Source organism: Notothenia rossii (assembly GCF_949606895.1).
Source record: "Notothenia rossii genome assembly, contig: scaffold_86, whole genome shotgun sequence".
Lineage (NCBI taxonomy): Eukaryota > Metazoa > Chordata > Actinopteri > Perciformes > Nototheniidae > Notothenia > Notothenia rossii.
Window position 1 is genome coordinate 40,001 of NW_027639715.1, and position 16,028 is coordinate 56,028.

General features: G+C 43.8%; 2 protein-coding genes across 6 annotated transcripts in view; both read right to left on the minus strand.

Annotated features, from left to right (window-relative positions):
* The window catches only part of LOC307027496 (uncharacterized protein), a 13,907-nt gene extending 7,811 nt beyond the window's left edge, over window positions 1-6,096 (minus strand). For all 3 annotated transcript variants that reach the window (XR_013804667.1, XM_079695760.1, XM_079695759.1), the window contains exon 1: window positions 5,895-6,096. Coding sequence is in view for 2 of the 3 variants with exons in the window: in XM_079695760.1 (XP_079551886.1) it covers window positions 5,895-6,023 (129 nt within the window). In the remaining variant the exon portion in view is untranslated. The remainder of the gene's footprint in view (window positions 1-5,894) is intronic.
* A 3,360-nt stretch (window positions 6,097-9,456) lies between these two features.
* vsx1 (visual system homeobox 1 homolog, chx10-like) lies at window positions 9,457-15,562 on the minus strand. 3 transcript variants are annotated; one of them, XR_013804666.1, is made up of 6 exons: window positions 14,938-15,562; window positions 13,310-13,385; window positions 12,783-12,906; window positions 12,148-12,337; window positions 9,971-10,842; window positions 9,457-9,923 (listed from the first exon to the last, which is right to left on the minus strand). XR_013804666.1 is itself a non-coding variant. In XM_079695758.1 (5 exons), exons 1-5 carry the CDS (start codon window positions 15,296-15,298, stop codon window positions 10,559-10,561), a joined length of 1,026 nt encoding a protein of 341 aa, XP_079551884.1. In that variant the 5' UTR covers window positions 15,299-15,562; the 3' UTR covers window positions 9,457-10,558. The 3 variants fall into 3 exon arrangements, 2 of the variants coding, with proteins under 2 accessions (XP_079551884.1, XP_079551883.1); XM_079695758.1 differs by having other exon boundaries at window positions 9,457-10,842; window positions 12,157-12,337; XM_079695757.1 differs by having other exon boundaries at window positions 9,457-10,842.
* Between the last annotated feature and the right edge of the window lie 466 nt (window positions 15,563-16,028).

Here is a 16,028-nt window from a genome sequence, read left to right on the forward strand (position 1 = left end):
TCTCTCGGTGGATGTCTGCTCATCACCTCAAGCTCAACCTTGACAAGACTGAACTGCTCTTCCTTCCGGGAAAAGATTGTCCCACTCTTGACCTAACAATCAACATCGGCACCTCTGTTGTTTCCCCGACTCAGACTGCAAGGAATCTGGGTGTGGTCCTAGATAACAAATTGTCCTTCACTGCAAACATCGCTGCTACAACCCGCTGCTGCAGATACACGCTTTACAACATCAGGAGGATACGTCCCCAGCTGACCCAGACATCAGCGCAGATTCTGGTCCAGGCTCTCGTCATCTCACGCCTAGACTACTGCAACTCCCTCCTGGCTGGTCTACCTGCATGTGCCATCCGACCTCTGCAGCTCATCCAGAATGCAGCGGCTCGTCTGGTCTTCAACCTTCCTGAATGTTCCCACACCACGCCGCTCCTCCGCTCCCTTCACTGGCTTCCAGTAACTGCTAGAATCCACTTCAAGACACTGGTACTTGCGTACCATGCTGTGAATGGATCTGGCCCTTCCTACATCCAGGACATGGTTAAACCGTACACCCCAGCACGTGCACTCCGCTCTGCATCAGCCAAACAGCTCGCTGCACCCGCACTGCGAGGGGGACCCAAGTTCCCATCAGCAGAAACACGTGGGTTTGCTATCCTGGCTCCAAAATGGTGGAATGAGCTCCCCATTGAAATCAGGACAGCAGAAAGCTTACACATCTTCCGACGCAAACTGAAAACTCATCTCTTTAGACTCCACTTCGAGCGATAGAATTACTAACAAAGCACTTATATACTAATAAAGGGCTGGCTTTCTAAATGCCAGTTGAGTAGCACTTGAAATGTTTGGCTCTATGAAACCTGATGTACTTATATGATTCTGTTTTCTTAAAGGTTGTATCTTCCTGGTCGAACGCACTTATTGTAAGTCGCTTTGGATAAAAGCGTCAGCTAAATGCAATGTAATGTAATGTAAAAAATGTAACAAAGGAGTCTGCGACCAGAGAGGGTGTCCCTGATGAACAGGAGCCGGTTGGATGTGCCCACGCTCGCGGCCACTAACGAGCACAGGCCCCGTTACCTTGTAGGTGCAGGGGGGCCGGCACATCTTCGCTTTCGCCCCGTAGCTTGCATGGTAATAACACAGGCCAGGGCTGGAGTTGCTGACGTCAGCCCCAGAGCTTCTGCTAGGTGGCATGCCTGTACCATGGAAGGTGCCGCTGCGTGTCGGGGCCAGCACCTCCGGGGTAAAACGCTGTGTTGCCAGGAAGAACCGGTCGGCTTCTTCGGCCAAAGCTCAGTAATAGCCTTGTTAGCGAGCGCTGTCTGTACATGCGGCGGCATGTGCTGAAGAAACATTTCTATCAACAAAAAATGTGGTTCTTCCGTACCCAGCAGGCTGAGCATCATCTCCATTTGGACAGAAGACTTGTTGTCCCCCAGGCTATGAATAGCGAGCAGGCTTCGGGCCCGTTCCGACCGTGACAGCTCGAAAGTCTTTAGCAGGAAAGCCTTGAACGCTGCATATTTATCCTGGGCAGGAGGAGATGTAATAAAGCCCACCGTCCGGGTCGCAGTGGAGCTCCCCAGCGCCGAAACAACGTCAAAATAGCGTGCTGCGTCGCCAGTCACTCCGCGGAGGGCGAACTGAGCCTCCGCCTGAGTGAACCATGCAGCCGCAGAAGACTCCCAAAACTCCGGCAGTTTGAAAAAAACGGCGTTACTTGCCATGCTCGGTTCAGTCTCGGATCCTTCAACAAGACATCACGTCAGGGTCACCAATGTGGTGCCAAGAGACGGGAGTCGGAGCCGGGGCATCGAAGGTACAAGCTAGACTTTTATTTAGCATCTGCAAACACATGTAAACACCTTAAGCCCGGGAAGCCAAGACCGGCGGAAACAGGAAGTCCGGCTCCCTCAAATGTCCGTGCAGAACAGCCTGTGAGCAGTATGAACAGTGTGTATGAATACACTAGATACACACAGCAGCCTGTGAGCAGTATGAACAGTGTGTATGAATACACTAGATACACACAGCAGCCTGTGAGCAGTATGAACAGTGTGTATGAATACACTAGATACACACAGCAGCCTGAGAGCAGTATGAACAGTGTGTATGAATACTCTAGATACACACAGCAGCCTGAGAGCAGTATGAACAGTGTGTATGAATACACTAGATACACACAGCAGCCTGAGAGCAGTATGAACAGTGTGTATGAATACACTAGATACACACAGCAGCCTGAGAGCAGTATGAACAGTGTGTATGAATACACTAGATACACACAGCAGCCTGTGAGCAGTATGAACAGTGTGTATGAATACACTAGATACACACAGCAGCCTGAGAGCAGTATGAACAGTGTGTATGAATACACTAGATACACACAGCAGCCTGAGAGCAGTATGAACAGTGTGTATGAATACACTAGATACACACAGCAGCCTGAGAGCAGTATGAACAGTGTGTATGAATACACTAGATACACACAGCAGCCTGAGAGCAGTATGAACAGTGTGTATGAATACACTAGATACACACAGCAGCCTGAGAGCAGTATGAACAGTGTGTATGAATACACTAGATACACACAGCAGCCTGAGAGCAGTATGAACAGTGTGTATGAATACACTAGATACACACAGCAGCCTGTGAGCAGTATGAACAGTGTGTATGAATACACTAGATACACACAGCAGCCTGAGAGCAGTATGAACAGTGTGTATGAATACACTAGATACACACAGCAGCCTGTGAGCAGTATGAACAGTGTGTATGAATACACTAGATATACACAGCAGCCTGAGAGCAGTATGAACAGTGTGTATGAATACACTAGATACACACAGCAGCCTGAGAGCAGTATGAACAGTGTGTATGAATACACTAGATACACACAGCAGCCTGAGAGCAGTATGAACAGTGTCTATGAATACACTAGATACACACAGCAGCCTGAGAGCAGTATGAACAGTGTGTATGAATATGCTAAGATATATAAAGTATAAAAACGGTAAGCAGTTCAAGTATAGTATAACATATATAGATATTAATTTCATGATGATAAACATTGTGGAACAATGATGAAAAATGTTAATGGAGGGGGCGACGTAAAACTGACACAAAACAACAACAAACTTTTGCCGAGCCAATTGGAGAGCTTCATCAGCAGCACAGGGTAAAACCCACCAACGAGCGCTCAGCTCGAGATACCAGCGAGTCGTTTCACATCAAGCATTTCGCTTCCACAGCCCGCGGAGAGGAACTGCGCCGCCTTGCCGCGCCTCACTCTCAAGGCTGCGGGCGTCTTTGTCCCGCGAGGTTTCAACGTCTCATGTAGGCGAGCCTCCAGAGCAAGTCGGACAAAGTAGAGGTTTCTCAATACTCTAATTTCCCCTCCTCGACTCCTCGGTCCTCCGGTTGTGACCCGGAAATGGATTTCAGCGCGCCATGTTGAAGGACATCTCATTTCTCTAAATGCACTTCGAGGACCGAGCATCAAGGAGGCTCTCTGGAGGAGCTCTAACCGAGGAGACACTGATGGGTCCTCCACGGATGCATTTCCGGGAACGGTGGAGGCGTGACGCACGGCCGGACTTATCTCAGCCAATCACAGCTCTGCATGCATCCCCTGGATATTATTTTATTAACTGCTCTCATCACGACGCTCTGTTTCCAGAGAGAACAGCTGAGAGGTCCGTGCAGAAAGCAGAGCAGTGTGTAAAATATATATCACTCAGTGTAACAGACCTACTCTCTGTCTCTGCTTTAGTTTAGTAGATATCTACAAACACAGAGTCCAGATGTTTCTAAAACCAGTTAGTGCTTCACAAAATAAAATACACAACGGCTGTAGCCTGATTATGCTTTAGGAGCTGTAGGTGTGTGTGGTACAGTGTGTAGGTGTGTGTGGTACAGTGTGTATGTGTGTGTGGTACAGTGTGTAGGTGTGTGTGGTACAGTGTGTAGGTGTGTGTGGTACAGTGTGTAGGTGTGTGTGTGGTACAGTGTGTAGGTGTGTGTGGTACAGTGTGTAGGTGTGTGTGGTACAGTGTGTAGGTGTGTGTGTGGTACAGTGTGTAGGTGTGTGTGGTACAGTGTGTAGGTGTGTGTGGTACAGTGTGTAGATGTGGCGGACAGACGGGTTTGGTGTCCTATGCTTACTTTTAATACTTGTAACAACTTTTGGCCCGTAATTTCAATTCCCCATTTCAGCGACCAGAGAGAGGGGGGGGATATATCCAGTCTCTGATTGTGTTACGTTATTATGAGAGTGCTCTCATACTTGTTGACTCTGAAATTGTATATATTTATATAAATATGTGTGTGTATATGTCCTCATCTGTAGCCTGTTATTGTCTCATTACACCGCACTGTGAATGAATCAAAGTAAATATATAAGTGGTCATGAACACATCTGTCCATCAGACAGAGGGCTGCTGTGCCTCCTGTCATCATTAATGGACGTCTCTTTAAAATGACCGCTCAGAGGAGAGGAGTTCTCATTTCTCTAACCGCCTGCTGCTTCCCCTCCTCTCTCCTCGGTTCCCCTCCTCAGTCCTCAGCTCGCATCTCCTGTGGGCGGGACCAAGTATCGAGGATAGGAGTCGAGGAAAGGAGTCGAGGAGGGGAAATTAGAGTATTGAGAAACCTCTAGTGACTAACCATCATGCAACGCACTGGCAAGACGTTGTTCGCAATTGACCTTTCGCAAAGCCAAGCCCCTAAATGCCCGTTGTCCAATCATATTCGATCACATGCGCGGCTGACTGTGGAAGTCCGACAAGCTTAGCGTTCAAATTCATTGCGAAAATGGTGAAGCGTTGTGTTTATGGTCTTTGCAAATCGGATATTGATATCCCATAAGCTTAGAGGGGGGGGTGATATTTTACCCGTTTCCTAAACCCAAAACCCGAGAGGAGAGATGCTGCCAGTGGATAAAGAAATGCGGCAGGCCCCATGCCCAGCTGAATATGGCGAATATCAACAAACACAAATACGTTTGCTCCAAGGTAAATACGTGCTAACGTAGCTAGCTAGCTAGCAAAGATTACATTCACAAATTCACGAACTAATTTAATTAACTAATTTCACTAACTAACGTTAGCTAAAGTCACATGACTACAGCTGTAAGCTGTGTGCTTCTCGGTCGTTTTGACCATGTATATCACTTGATGCATAATAATGTCTGAACAGCTGAGCTCCGTTATTAGTCTACCTGTGGTCAAAGTACAAACAAGAAAGCCAACAGGCAATCATTCATTTATATTTTGCTTTAATCTTTGTAGCATTTTGTTAATGGAAAGCCTACTGCCGACTTCCCTAATCCTGCTGCACAAGTGGGCACCCCGACCCCCACAAAGGAACAACAAGGTGGATGCAGAAAGCCACCAAGGAAACGGTAGTTAACTTTAGACAAACTACAACATTTAATGCCTCTTGTGATTGTATTGTTTTATTCCAAAATAATAATAATAATTCCGTCAAATTTGACATACAGCTCATGTGGTTTTTCACTCTTGCACTGCGACCTGTATGAAAGTGCCTCTATTGATGTTGTGCCTCCCTCTTTTCTAATGTTTATACTGTGGATATAACCCTCCATAGCGTATTGTAGCCCCTTTTGTCGGGACCTGGAGGATATTGCTGCGTTATTGCTCCAAAATGAGTCTGTTAAGGCGACTCCGACGTTACGGAGACCCTCCATTATGGCCTTGTTTAACGCATCTGGCTCTCAGCTTGTCGGACTAGCAACAGTAACCAAGGGGGGGCGTGGCTTTGCGAAAGGTCAATTGCGCAGGTCTGCGTCGGTCTCGCTTGTCTCAAACAAGCCTGTTTACTCAAACGGCTGCTGACGTCACACCGGAAGTTAGCCGTTAACCACCGTTAGCTCACCTCCTCCTCCTCGTTGTGTTTGCTCCCGGAGTCTCTCTCCCTCGCGGAGCAGATCTCTGACAGCAGCGCGCGGGACAGGCTGCCCAAAATGCGCGTGACTTCAGCTTTAAAACTCTTTAAATCCGACATGTTTAAGAACTGCTGCAGTTAGCAGCCCGTTAGCTTAGCACAAAACTAACGGCTGAAGACGTTACCGCCAAACTGGACGTGACGTAGGGGTCTACTCCAACGGCACGGCCTTCAAAATAAAAGCACCGGCTGCTCCAGTGGAGATAATCCGGTGTTTAAAAGAGAACACATTCATCTAATTCTATAAAAACAACAACCATAAAAGGCAGGATTTGTTATTCAAGACCCTTATCATAAAGCCCTGAAGATTGGATCAACTCAGAGACACTTGTGGTATTATTATTCAGTGAAATCCCAACATTTAATGCCTATATCGTTACGTTTAAATGTTTAGATTTACAATAACATTAGTTTACATTTAAATGACGGTAATATTAAATTCATCAACACATTTTTGAAGGAAGAGGGGATGGTTGACGTATGGAGAAAGATTATACACACTACGCCAGCACACTCACAACTCACTGGAGAATGTATATGAATAACAGGGATCTACAAAAGGTTACAGACTGTAACATTGGGGCGGCTAATATATCAGATCACAATGCAAATCACCTTAATGTTGAATAGCAAACAGAGAAACCCTACCTGGAGATGAAATGTAGGCAGAACAACAAATCAATAACCGAACAGATAAGAATGGAAAGATAAAAGATGAGGGAAATCATACTGAAGACATGAATACTGAATGTGTGATTAATGCTGATAGATATAAGATACTGTTGATAACAAGCAAGAAAGCAATAACCAGAAATGGGTGTAAGGCTGAGCCACCCACAAAAGACCAGTGGATGGATGTTATAAGAGAGGTATGGGAAAAAACGAGTTACCAACTTAGAATGAGAGTAAGTCTTTTTGAGAGTAAATGGAAGAAATTGATCATTTATGACACTGGAAATAGGCTAGGACATATGCATATGCTTTTCAGGAGACTGCTCAATATATCTGTATGCTAATTGTAACCATGACTGTTGAATTTCAGTTTGATGTTTATTTTATTTATTTCATTATATTTTATTTATGATCTTGTACTTGTGTTTACTGTCATTGTTATAAGCCAAGAAAGGCCATAAGTACAATGTGATTTTTCTGTTTTGCCTCTCCATTATGTACAAACTCAACTCAATAAAAACTCAAGTATGAAAAAGAAATGACGGTAATATTAATTTTCTAACACGAAAATTAGATTTCTGTTGAGTACAATAACTAGTATTCTAATATATTATGATTAATCATGTGTCTTTGAAGGTGGGGTAGGTAACTCTCTTCAGAAACACTTTTTGTTATATTCCATGGAATGCTCTTAACATCCCGATAACAATGAATACATTAAAGGACACATGTCATGCTTTTCCGGTTCTTACCCGTCCCCTTGTGTGTTATGAAGGTTTTAATGCATGTAAATGGTCTGCAGAGTCAAAACCCCTCAAAGTACACCCTGTAGGGAGTAAAACTCTCACACAGTCTATGCTGCCCCAAAACGCCTCGTTGAAGATTTCTCATTTTCCATTGTTTACTTCCTGGGTACTCTGACGTGGGGATACCCAGAGGCCACGCCCTCTGCCAGCCTTTCACAAAACAAAGCTTCCCAAACATTTCAGCATTCATGCCGGATATGCACAGCGTAGGGCTCTGAAGAACCATGCTGTTCCTGCTTTGTTTGGACCAGCGGGAGATTCGGGTACACAACCTGGAAGTATTCATTGTTGTTTGTGTTTATGATGTTTAAAACAAACAAGGTATCTTCCACAACTGTTTAAATGGGTCAACGTTTATCGGGCTGCTAAGTTGAGATCGTGGAGAAATGCTCTCCGCAGACCCACGCTCACAGCGTTAGAAACCTTTTTCTTACTCATTATCAAGCCACACTTATTGTTTTTACTTCGGCTGTGAGTGTTTGTGTGCTCAGGATGAGTTTCGCTTGTTCTCCTGTATCGCCGACATGGAAGCCTGTCCGCTCCTCGCAGCAGATCGCAGCAACGCCTCTCAACATCCCGACCAATCAGAGCACACTGGGCTCACAGGGAGGGGGGGGGGGCAGGAGCTCCAACAAGGCGTAGGACAGAGAGTGAATACACAGACTATACAGAGATGCTGGATGAGAAACCAATGTGAGTTTGGAACATTGAACAATGTACATCTATTCTAGTAGACCTCAACGATGGAATTATGATCAGTAGAAACGGCCATGGCCACAAACTTAGAGGCGAAGTCACGCCCATCTACTTCCGCTCCATGGGACCTTATTTCAGAATAACTATGCATTGAAGTCAATGAAGAGAGAAAACTTATCTTTCGATCCCGTTTGAATTGTGCCACGAATTACACATATTGTTGGAATATAAGACTATGAAAAATACGCAACTAGAAAGACTACAAATCCCAGGGTCGCGTAAGTGATGTCATAACTGTTTTCCTCCGCTAAATATAAGAGATGGTTAAGATAACTTTAACAAGATGCCTGTGTGCTTAGTACCAGGTTGTTATCATACCAGCAATGGGTCTTGCTCGTTCTTTCGCTTCCCGTCTGATGAAAGGACCAGGAGCGGCTGGATCAAGTTAGCTACCTAGCTAGTAGCTAGCACCTTAGTTAGCATTACAGCCTTGTCATTTGTATTAGCCTTAACATGAAGTAACATTAAGTAACCCAACATGTTAAACAGTAAGAGTAGTAGTCATATTTTGTGAACCCTTTGAAGAGTACTTTCACCGGTGTGATCGCTCTATAATACACCGTTTAAGCCTGGGGGAGAAATGCTAATGCTAACGCTACATTAGCATCGGCGATCTTTTCTACTTCATGCTATCTGCACATTGAACATTAAAAAGATCAGTTCAGGGAGAATCGAAGGAAGGCAGGCAGCTTTGCATGACATTCTTCTGGACGTGTTTCATTGTGGTGATAGTGAGGGTAGTTAATCCCTTTTTTGGAAAGACAGTAGTGACGGCCATCTTGGTGACGTGTGTTGTCCTGCGAGACCAGAGATGTAGTTCATTCAGCGTTTCACACAAAAAAATGTGTTACTTCACAGTTTTATGGCAAAACATTTTTTTTTGACTTTTAAATGATCTTTTAAATTGACAAACATCATATGAGTAATTCATGGCACAATTCAAACGGGATCAAAAGATAATCTTTCTCTCTCCATCGACTTCAAAACATAATTTTTCCGAAATAAGGTCCCATGGAGCTCCACCTGAAGGGGGGGGACTTCGCCTCTCTTTCTCGTGCCCTCTTTGGTCATGTGTGCGTTTGTGTGTGTTGGAGGAGGGGCTCTGTGAGCAAGTCTGAAGGAAGAGGCAGATTTGGTTGTGTACTTTCAGACGCACTCAAGCTGGTTCCTCCATTCTTACCTCCCTAAGTCCTCATTTCATATTCACAGTGAATCAAAAAATCATGATTCAAAAAATACTTTGTTTTTATTCACCGCCCTGCTGCTGTACACACCTGGTGAACACTCCTGCTGTACACACCTGGTGAACACTCCTGCTGTACACACCTGGTGAACACTCCTGCTGTACACACCTGGTGAACACACTGACATTAATAATATGAATAATTATAACAGCTTTTTAAATATGTAAATGACATTCCTCCACAGAGCGCCTTTAAACACAACAGGAATAACACATTCATAGCTTCTTATTTTAAACACGGATATAAAACTCTGAGTACAAACAAAAACACAAAGACAGTATTTACACCCGGACAGTTCTCCGGTCGTCTTAGCACGTTAGCACGTTAGCATGTAGCACGTTAGCACGTTAGCATGTTTTCATCCTGGGAGCACAGAGAGGTCGCTAATTGGAGAAACTGATGCATCATCACGGAGGAGCTTGATAGCATGGTAGCATGATAGCATCACGGAGGAGGAGCCTGATACATCACGGAGGAGGAGCCTGACACATCACGGAGGAGGAGCCTGATAGCATCACGGAGGAGGAGCCTGATAGCATCACGGAGGAGGAGCCTGATAGCGCTCACCAGTGAAATGTTATATAATTAAATATTAATACAATTAAAAATGTAATAAATTAAGAAGATATAAAAGCTTTAACGCTAGTATTCTGAAATGTATTAGCATGCCTAAATAACAAATAGGAGAACAAAGTCAATAGTAAAATGTTATCATGCTAACTTGTATTAGCATGCCAAAATGGCGTTAGCATAATAAAATATTAGCATCAGGAGTTTCTTTTACCTTTCTGAATATTCTCTTTGTGGATGATAATCACTTTATTTAGTTTTTTCTTTTGAATTCTTCTTTTCTGTATTATTAGCTTTCCAAACAAAGGTGCGTATTGTAAGTGCCCGTCACTATGACTACAATAAATAAATAAATACATCAATAAATGAATAATGTGAACGCGAGCCATTTAGCGTGCTAGCCGAAAGTAGCATTTCTCGCCAAAAGTGAAAACTTGCATAGACGTAAGTGCTGCTCTCTCATTGGCTGATCGCTGAGTTCTGTGTTGGAGCTGATGCAGTGTCTGATCTGAGAGGGAGTATTATGGGATGGCGTCAGTCTCGATCTTCAGCTGCGATCGTCTGATTGGCCGCTCTGTTGCCGTGGCGACGAAGCGTTCCTCCCCCCCTCCTCCGTCTGCTTCGAGGAGCTAGATAGGTCGATGGCTTCCTCCTCTTCCTCCTCTTCCTCTTCCTCCATCTTAAGCTCCTCCTCTTCCTCTTCCTCCTCTTCCTTCCTCTTCTCCTCACCTCCTCCTCGTCGTTCCTCGCAGAACGTCTCGTTTCGGGGGGACTCGGCCTCCCGGGGGCTCGGACACTTCTTTGTGATTTCAACAGACTTCTTGTGCATTCCTGTGAGGAAGAGGAGGGAGTCATGTTACTACGCAGTACTACACAATACTACGCAGTACTACACAATACTACACAATACTACGTAGTACTACACAATACTACACAGTACTACACAGTACTACACAGTATTACACAGTACTACACAATACTACACAGTACTACACAGTACTACACAATACTACACAGTACTACACAGTACTACACAGTACTACACAGTACTACACAATACTACACAGTACTACACAGTACTACACAGTACTACACAGTATTACACAGTACTACACAATACTACACAGTACTACACAGTACTACACAGTACTACACAATACTACACAGTACTACACAGTACTAATCAATACTACACCTTACTATAACATGTTATACGTAACGTTAGCATGTTAAAGGTTAGCAAATACTTATATTGTATTTCATATTATCAAACATGATTACGTATAATTACATTAAGCTGTGGTGTAAATTAGCTTAATGGTTTAAAATATACATGTTTTAATATTTGTATTACTTGTTCCTGTGTTTGTAAAACTGTACTTTTCGTTAAACAGGTCAAGTGTTGCTGAAAATAAATATATTAAAAATGTTTAGCATTAGCTTTGGGTGGACTTTTCCAGATGTAGTAAAACTGTATTTGTGTGTGTGTGTGTGTGTGTGTGTGTGTGTGTGTGTGTGTGTGCGTGTGCATGTGTATGTGTGTGTGTGTGTGCATGTGTGTGTGTGTGTGTGTGTGTGTGTGTGTGTGTGTGTGCAGGTGTGTGTGTGTGTGCTCGCTGTGTGTGTGTGCAGATGTGTGTGTGCGTGTGTGCAAGTGTGTGTTACTGACGTGGCTCACCGAGCAGCCATGGAGCACAGGTGTGTGTGTGTGTGTGTGTGTGTGTGTGTGTGTGTGTGTGTGTGTGTGTGTGTGTGTGTGTGTGTGTGTGTGTGTGTGTGTGTGTGTGTGTGTGTGTGTGTGTGTGTGTGTGTGTGTGTGTGTGTGTGCAGGTGTGTGTGTGTGTGTGTGTGTGTGTGTGTGTGTGTGTCTGCGTGTGTGTGCAAGTGTGTGTGCAGATGTGTGCGTGTGTGCAAGTGTGTGTTACTGACGTGGCTCACCGAGCAGCCATGGAGCACAGGTGTGTGTGTGTGTGTGTGTGTGTGTGTGTGTGTGTGTGTGTGTGTGTGTGTGTGTGTGTGTGTGTGTGTGTGTGTGTGTGTGTGTGTGTGTGTGTGTGTGTGTGTGTGTGTGTGTGTGTGTGTGTGTGTGTGTGTGTGTGTGTGTGTGTGTGTGTGTGTGTGTGTGTGTGTACTGACGTGGCTCACCGAGCAGCCATGGAGCACAGCTTCCCATCATGCCGTTCTTTGCGGAGTTGAGGATGGACTCCGGCAGCGGGATGGAGTGCCTCACCATCGCCCCGTAGAGGCCGTACTCCGCCATCACGCTGCTGCGGCCCCAGCACTTCTCTCTCTTTCGCCACTTCGCCCGCCGGTTCTGGAACCACACCTGGAGAACCGCAGAACCGTCAGAACCACATCAACATGATTTCTACCGTCTATCTCTTATCTCTTTTATAGCCATGCAATGTTTTTTATTGTGTTTACTCTCGCTATTGATGTGTGTGTGTGTGTGTGTGTGTGTGTGTGTGTGTGTGTGTGTGTGTGTGTGTGTCTGTGTGTGTGTGTGTGTGTGTGTGTGTCTGTGTGTCTGTGTGTGTGTGTGTGTGTGTGTGTGTGTCTGTGTGTGTGTGTGTGTGTGTGTGTGTCTGTGTGTCTGTGTGTGTGTGTGTGTGTGTGTGTGTCTGTGTGTGTGTGTGTGTGTGTGTGTGTGTGTGTGTGTGTGTGTGTGTGTCTGTGTGTGTGTGTGTGTGTGTGTGTGTGTGTGTGTGTGTGTGTGTGTGTGTGTGTGTGTGTGTGTGTGTGTGTGTGTGTGTGTGTGTGTGTGTGTGTACCTGGATGCGGTCCTCCGGCAGCTCCGTCTTCATGGCCAGCATCTCTCGGGCGTAAACGTCCGGGTAATGCGCCTCGTGGAAGGCTTTCTCTAGCTCCTCCAGCTGGTGGGAAGTGAACACCGTCCTGCACACACACACACACACACATTTAATATATTACAGTGAAACACAACAAAGAGACCCCGCCCTGAATACATATTACATTTATTATATAAATAATAATAATAATAATAATAAAAACAATAAATTCCAATTAATCCTTTTTTTTAATTAACTATTAATGTTTTTTCTTATTAATTATTATTATTATTTAAACTGCAAACGCAAAGATTGCCTCATTAAGGGAACAATACAAATTAAATGTTTCTAAATGCATTCAAATTAAATATAATGAAATATGTTAGGAAGTACAATAGATTTAAAAAAGAGAAATAATAAAATATGCACGCACACACACGAACGCACACACACACGAACGCACACACACATACGCACACACGCACGCACGCACGCACGCACACACACACCTGTGTCTCCTCTTCTTCCTCTTCTGAGAGTTCGCTGAGTTCTTCGAGTCGTTTCTGTCGGAAAGACAATCTTCATCTGAAAACACAAAATGCAGATTCATTACTTTAAATATCGACAAACTCATATTTACAGGATTCAATCATTTATTTCGATTTGTATGTAAATAAAGCTGAACAACACTAAATTAATATTTTAAGTTTCCTTTATTTTAAAACTGGAATTTATTAATTTATTTTCCGATTGAAGCCGAAAAACTATAAAAATACAGTTTATTCGTTAATGAACTCATATTTATGTTTAAGACTGAATTAATTTACATTTCAATAAAAGGCATGTTTTCTAATCAATTAACACTAAATTAATAATGTATTTATATTTCGATTCGAATAAATCAGGAAAACACAAAAAATAAAAATCATATTCGTTTTTTATTATTGACTTTTATTTCCCGTGAAAAGTTTAAAAACGAATGAATTTATTTATTTATCGATTGTAATGTAAATGAAGCTGAGGCGTGTGGCGCAGTGCATGTCCTGGAATGAAAACACTCAAATTCACATTCAGACTACAGTTTCGTTTTTATTCGTTTCTGATGATGATCAGGTAAAAAAGAGGAAGTAAAACCGTGAATTAAATTAAAATTATTATTAATTATTATTTTCTTAAAGCGACAAAAAGGAGCTTTTCTGAAGCAAAACCAGAGGGACAGAAACACGGGACAACGAGGTAAATGTGTTCGCTATAAAAATAGATTCAAACGAAAAATTAGATAGAAACGAACAAAACAAATATCGTATTTTCATTTAACAAAGAAGAAGATTTTAGAAATCAGGAGTCTGAGTAGGAAACACGCAGAGAACACGCAGAGGAAACGCAGGAAACACGCAGGAAACACGCAGAGAACACGCAGAGGAAACGCAGGAAACACGCAGGAAACACGCAGAGAACACGTAGGAAACGCAGGAAACACGCAGGAAACACGCAGAGAACACGTAGGAAACGCAGGAAACACGCAGAGAACACGCAGAGGAAACGCAGGAAACACGCAGAGGAAACTCAGAGGAAACTCGGCTAGAAGAAGAATATATTTCAAATCGAGGTGAATGTGAAACCATGTTCCGATGACTGAAGGATCAATAATGCATTTTATTTTAACAAAATCTCAATGCAAAATAACTTCTGTTGAAAAAAGTCACTGAGTGGGTCTGCAGGGTCTCTGAGTTCCTTAAAGCCTCCATAATAACATCACACACACACACACACACACACACACACACACACACACACACACACACACACACACACACACACACACACACACACACACACACACACACACACACACACACACACACACACACACACACACACACACACACACACACACACACACACACTCTCTCGCACACATCTGTTGGTCAAAAACACTTGTGTGGAATACACATTGGAGAAATGTATTAGGAATGTTTCTGTTCCTGAAATATGATGTGCTGCCTTTATGCTTTATGTCTCGCACTCGTCTCTTGATAAAGGAACTCTGATGTCCTCCTGAAGGTGTGTGTGTGTGTGTGTGTGTGTGTGTGTGTGTGTGTGTGTGTGTGTGTGTGTGTGTGTGTGTGCGTTGTACCTGAGTAGTTGTCCCTTGTGCCCTCGAGGCTCTGCAGGTAGTGCGGGTCGGCGCGCGCCTGCAGCAGGTGTGCGGGCAGGAAGCAGGGGGGGGGCTGCTGGGCCGCGAGGCTGCAGAGGAACCCGAGCCCGAGAGGGAGAGCCCCCCCCGGGAAGGAGAACCCCGAGAGACCCCCCGCTGCTCCGGGAGGGTCCCCCAGGTGGCCCGCGGGCCCCCGGGACCCCCCCTGGAGTTCCGGGTCCAGGCCCAGCAGGTCCGTGATCCGGAACCCGGAGCCCTGAAGCCGGGCTTTCTCTAACCCAAAGCCCGCCGAATGCATCTTCATCCGGGGCTTCTCCTCGTCCTGGCGTCCGCTGCTCATCCTCCGCAACACAGTGTGTGTGTGAGAGAGAGTGTGTGTGTGTGAGAGGGAGAATAATAACCCGGGAGGGACCGGGACAGAGTCTTTATCTGTTCCCGGGATCTCTGCTGAAGCCAATCAGGAGGCAGAGAAGAGGCCACGCCCACAGGATTAATTACCAATCTCCCTCCAATCAGATCAGAGCGTTTATCACTAATCAGATATTTATTATTATTTTATCACTTAGTAATATACATGTTTTATAATATTACACACTATAAACATGTATTATTACACACATGTATTATTACACACTATAAACATGTATTATTACACACTATAAACATGTATTATTACACACTATAAACATGTATTATTACACACTATAAACATGTATTATTACACACTATAAACATGTATTATTACACACTATAAACATGTATTTTACACACATGTATTATTACACACTATAAACATGTATTTTACACACATGTATTATTACACACTATAAACATGTATTATTACACACATGTATTATTACACACTATAAACATGTATTATTACACACCATTAACATGTATTTTACACACATGTATTATTACACACTATTAACATGTATTTTACACACATGTATTATTACACACTATAAACATGTATTATTACACACTATAAACATGTATTATTACACACTATAAACATGTATTATTACACACTATAAACATGTATTATTACACACCATTAACATGTATTT

Excerpts from the sequence above, each read along its gene's own strand:
- vsx1 (XM_079695757.1), bottom strand. The coding sequence starts at position 15,298 with ATGAGCAGCGGACGCCAGGACGAGGAGAAGCCCCGGATGAAGATGCAT. Across the intron at positions 13,386-14,937 it reads CACAAGGGACAACTACTCAG|ATGAAGATTGTCTTTCCGAC; the intron begins GTACAACGCACA and ends TTGTGTTTTCAG. Across the intron at positions 12,907-13,309 it reads AGGAAGAAGAGGAGACACAG|GACGGTGTTCACTTCCCACC; the intron begins GTGTGTGTGTGC and ends GTGTGTGTGCAG.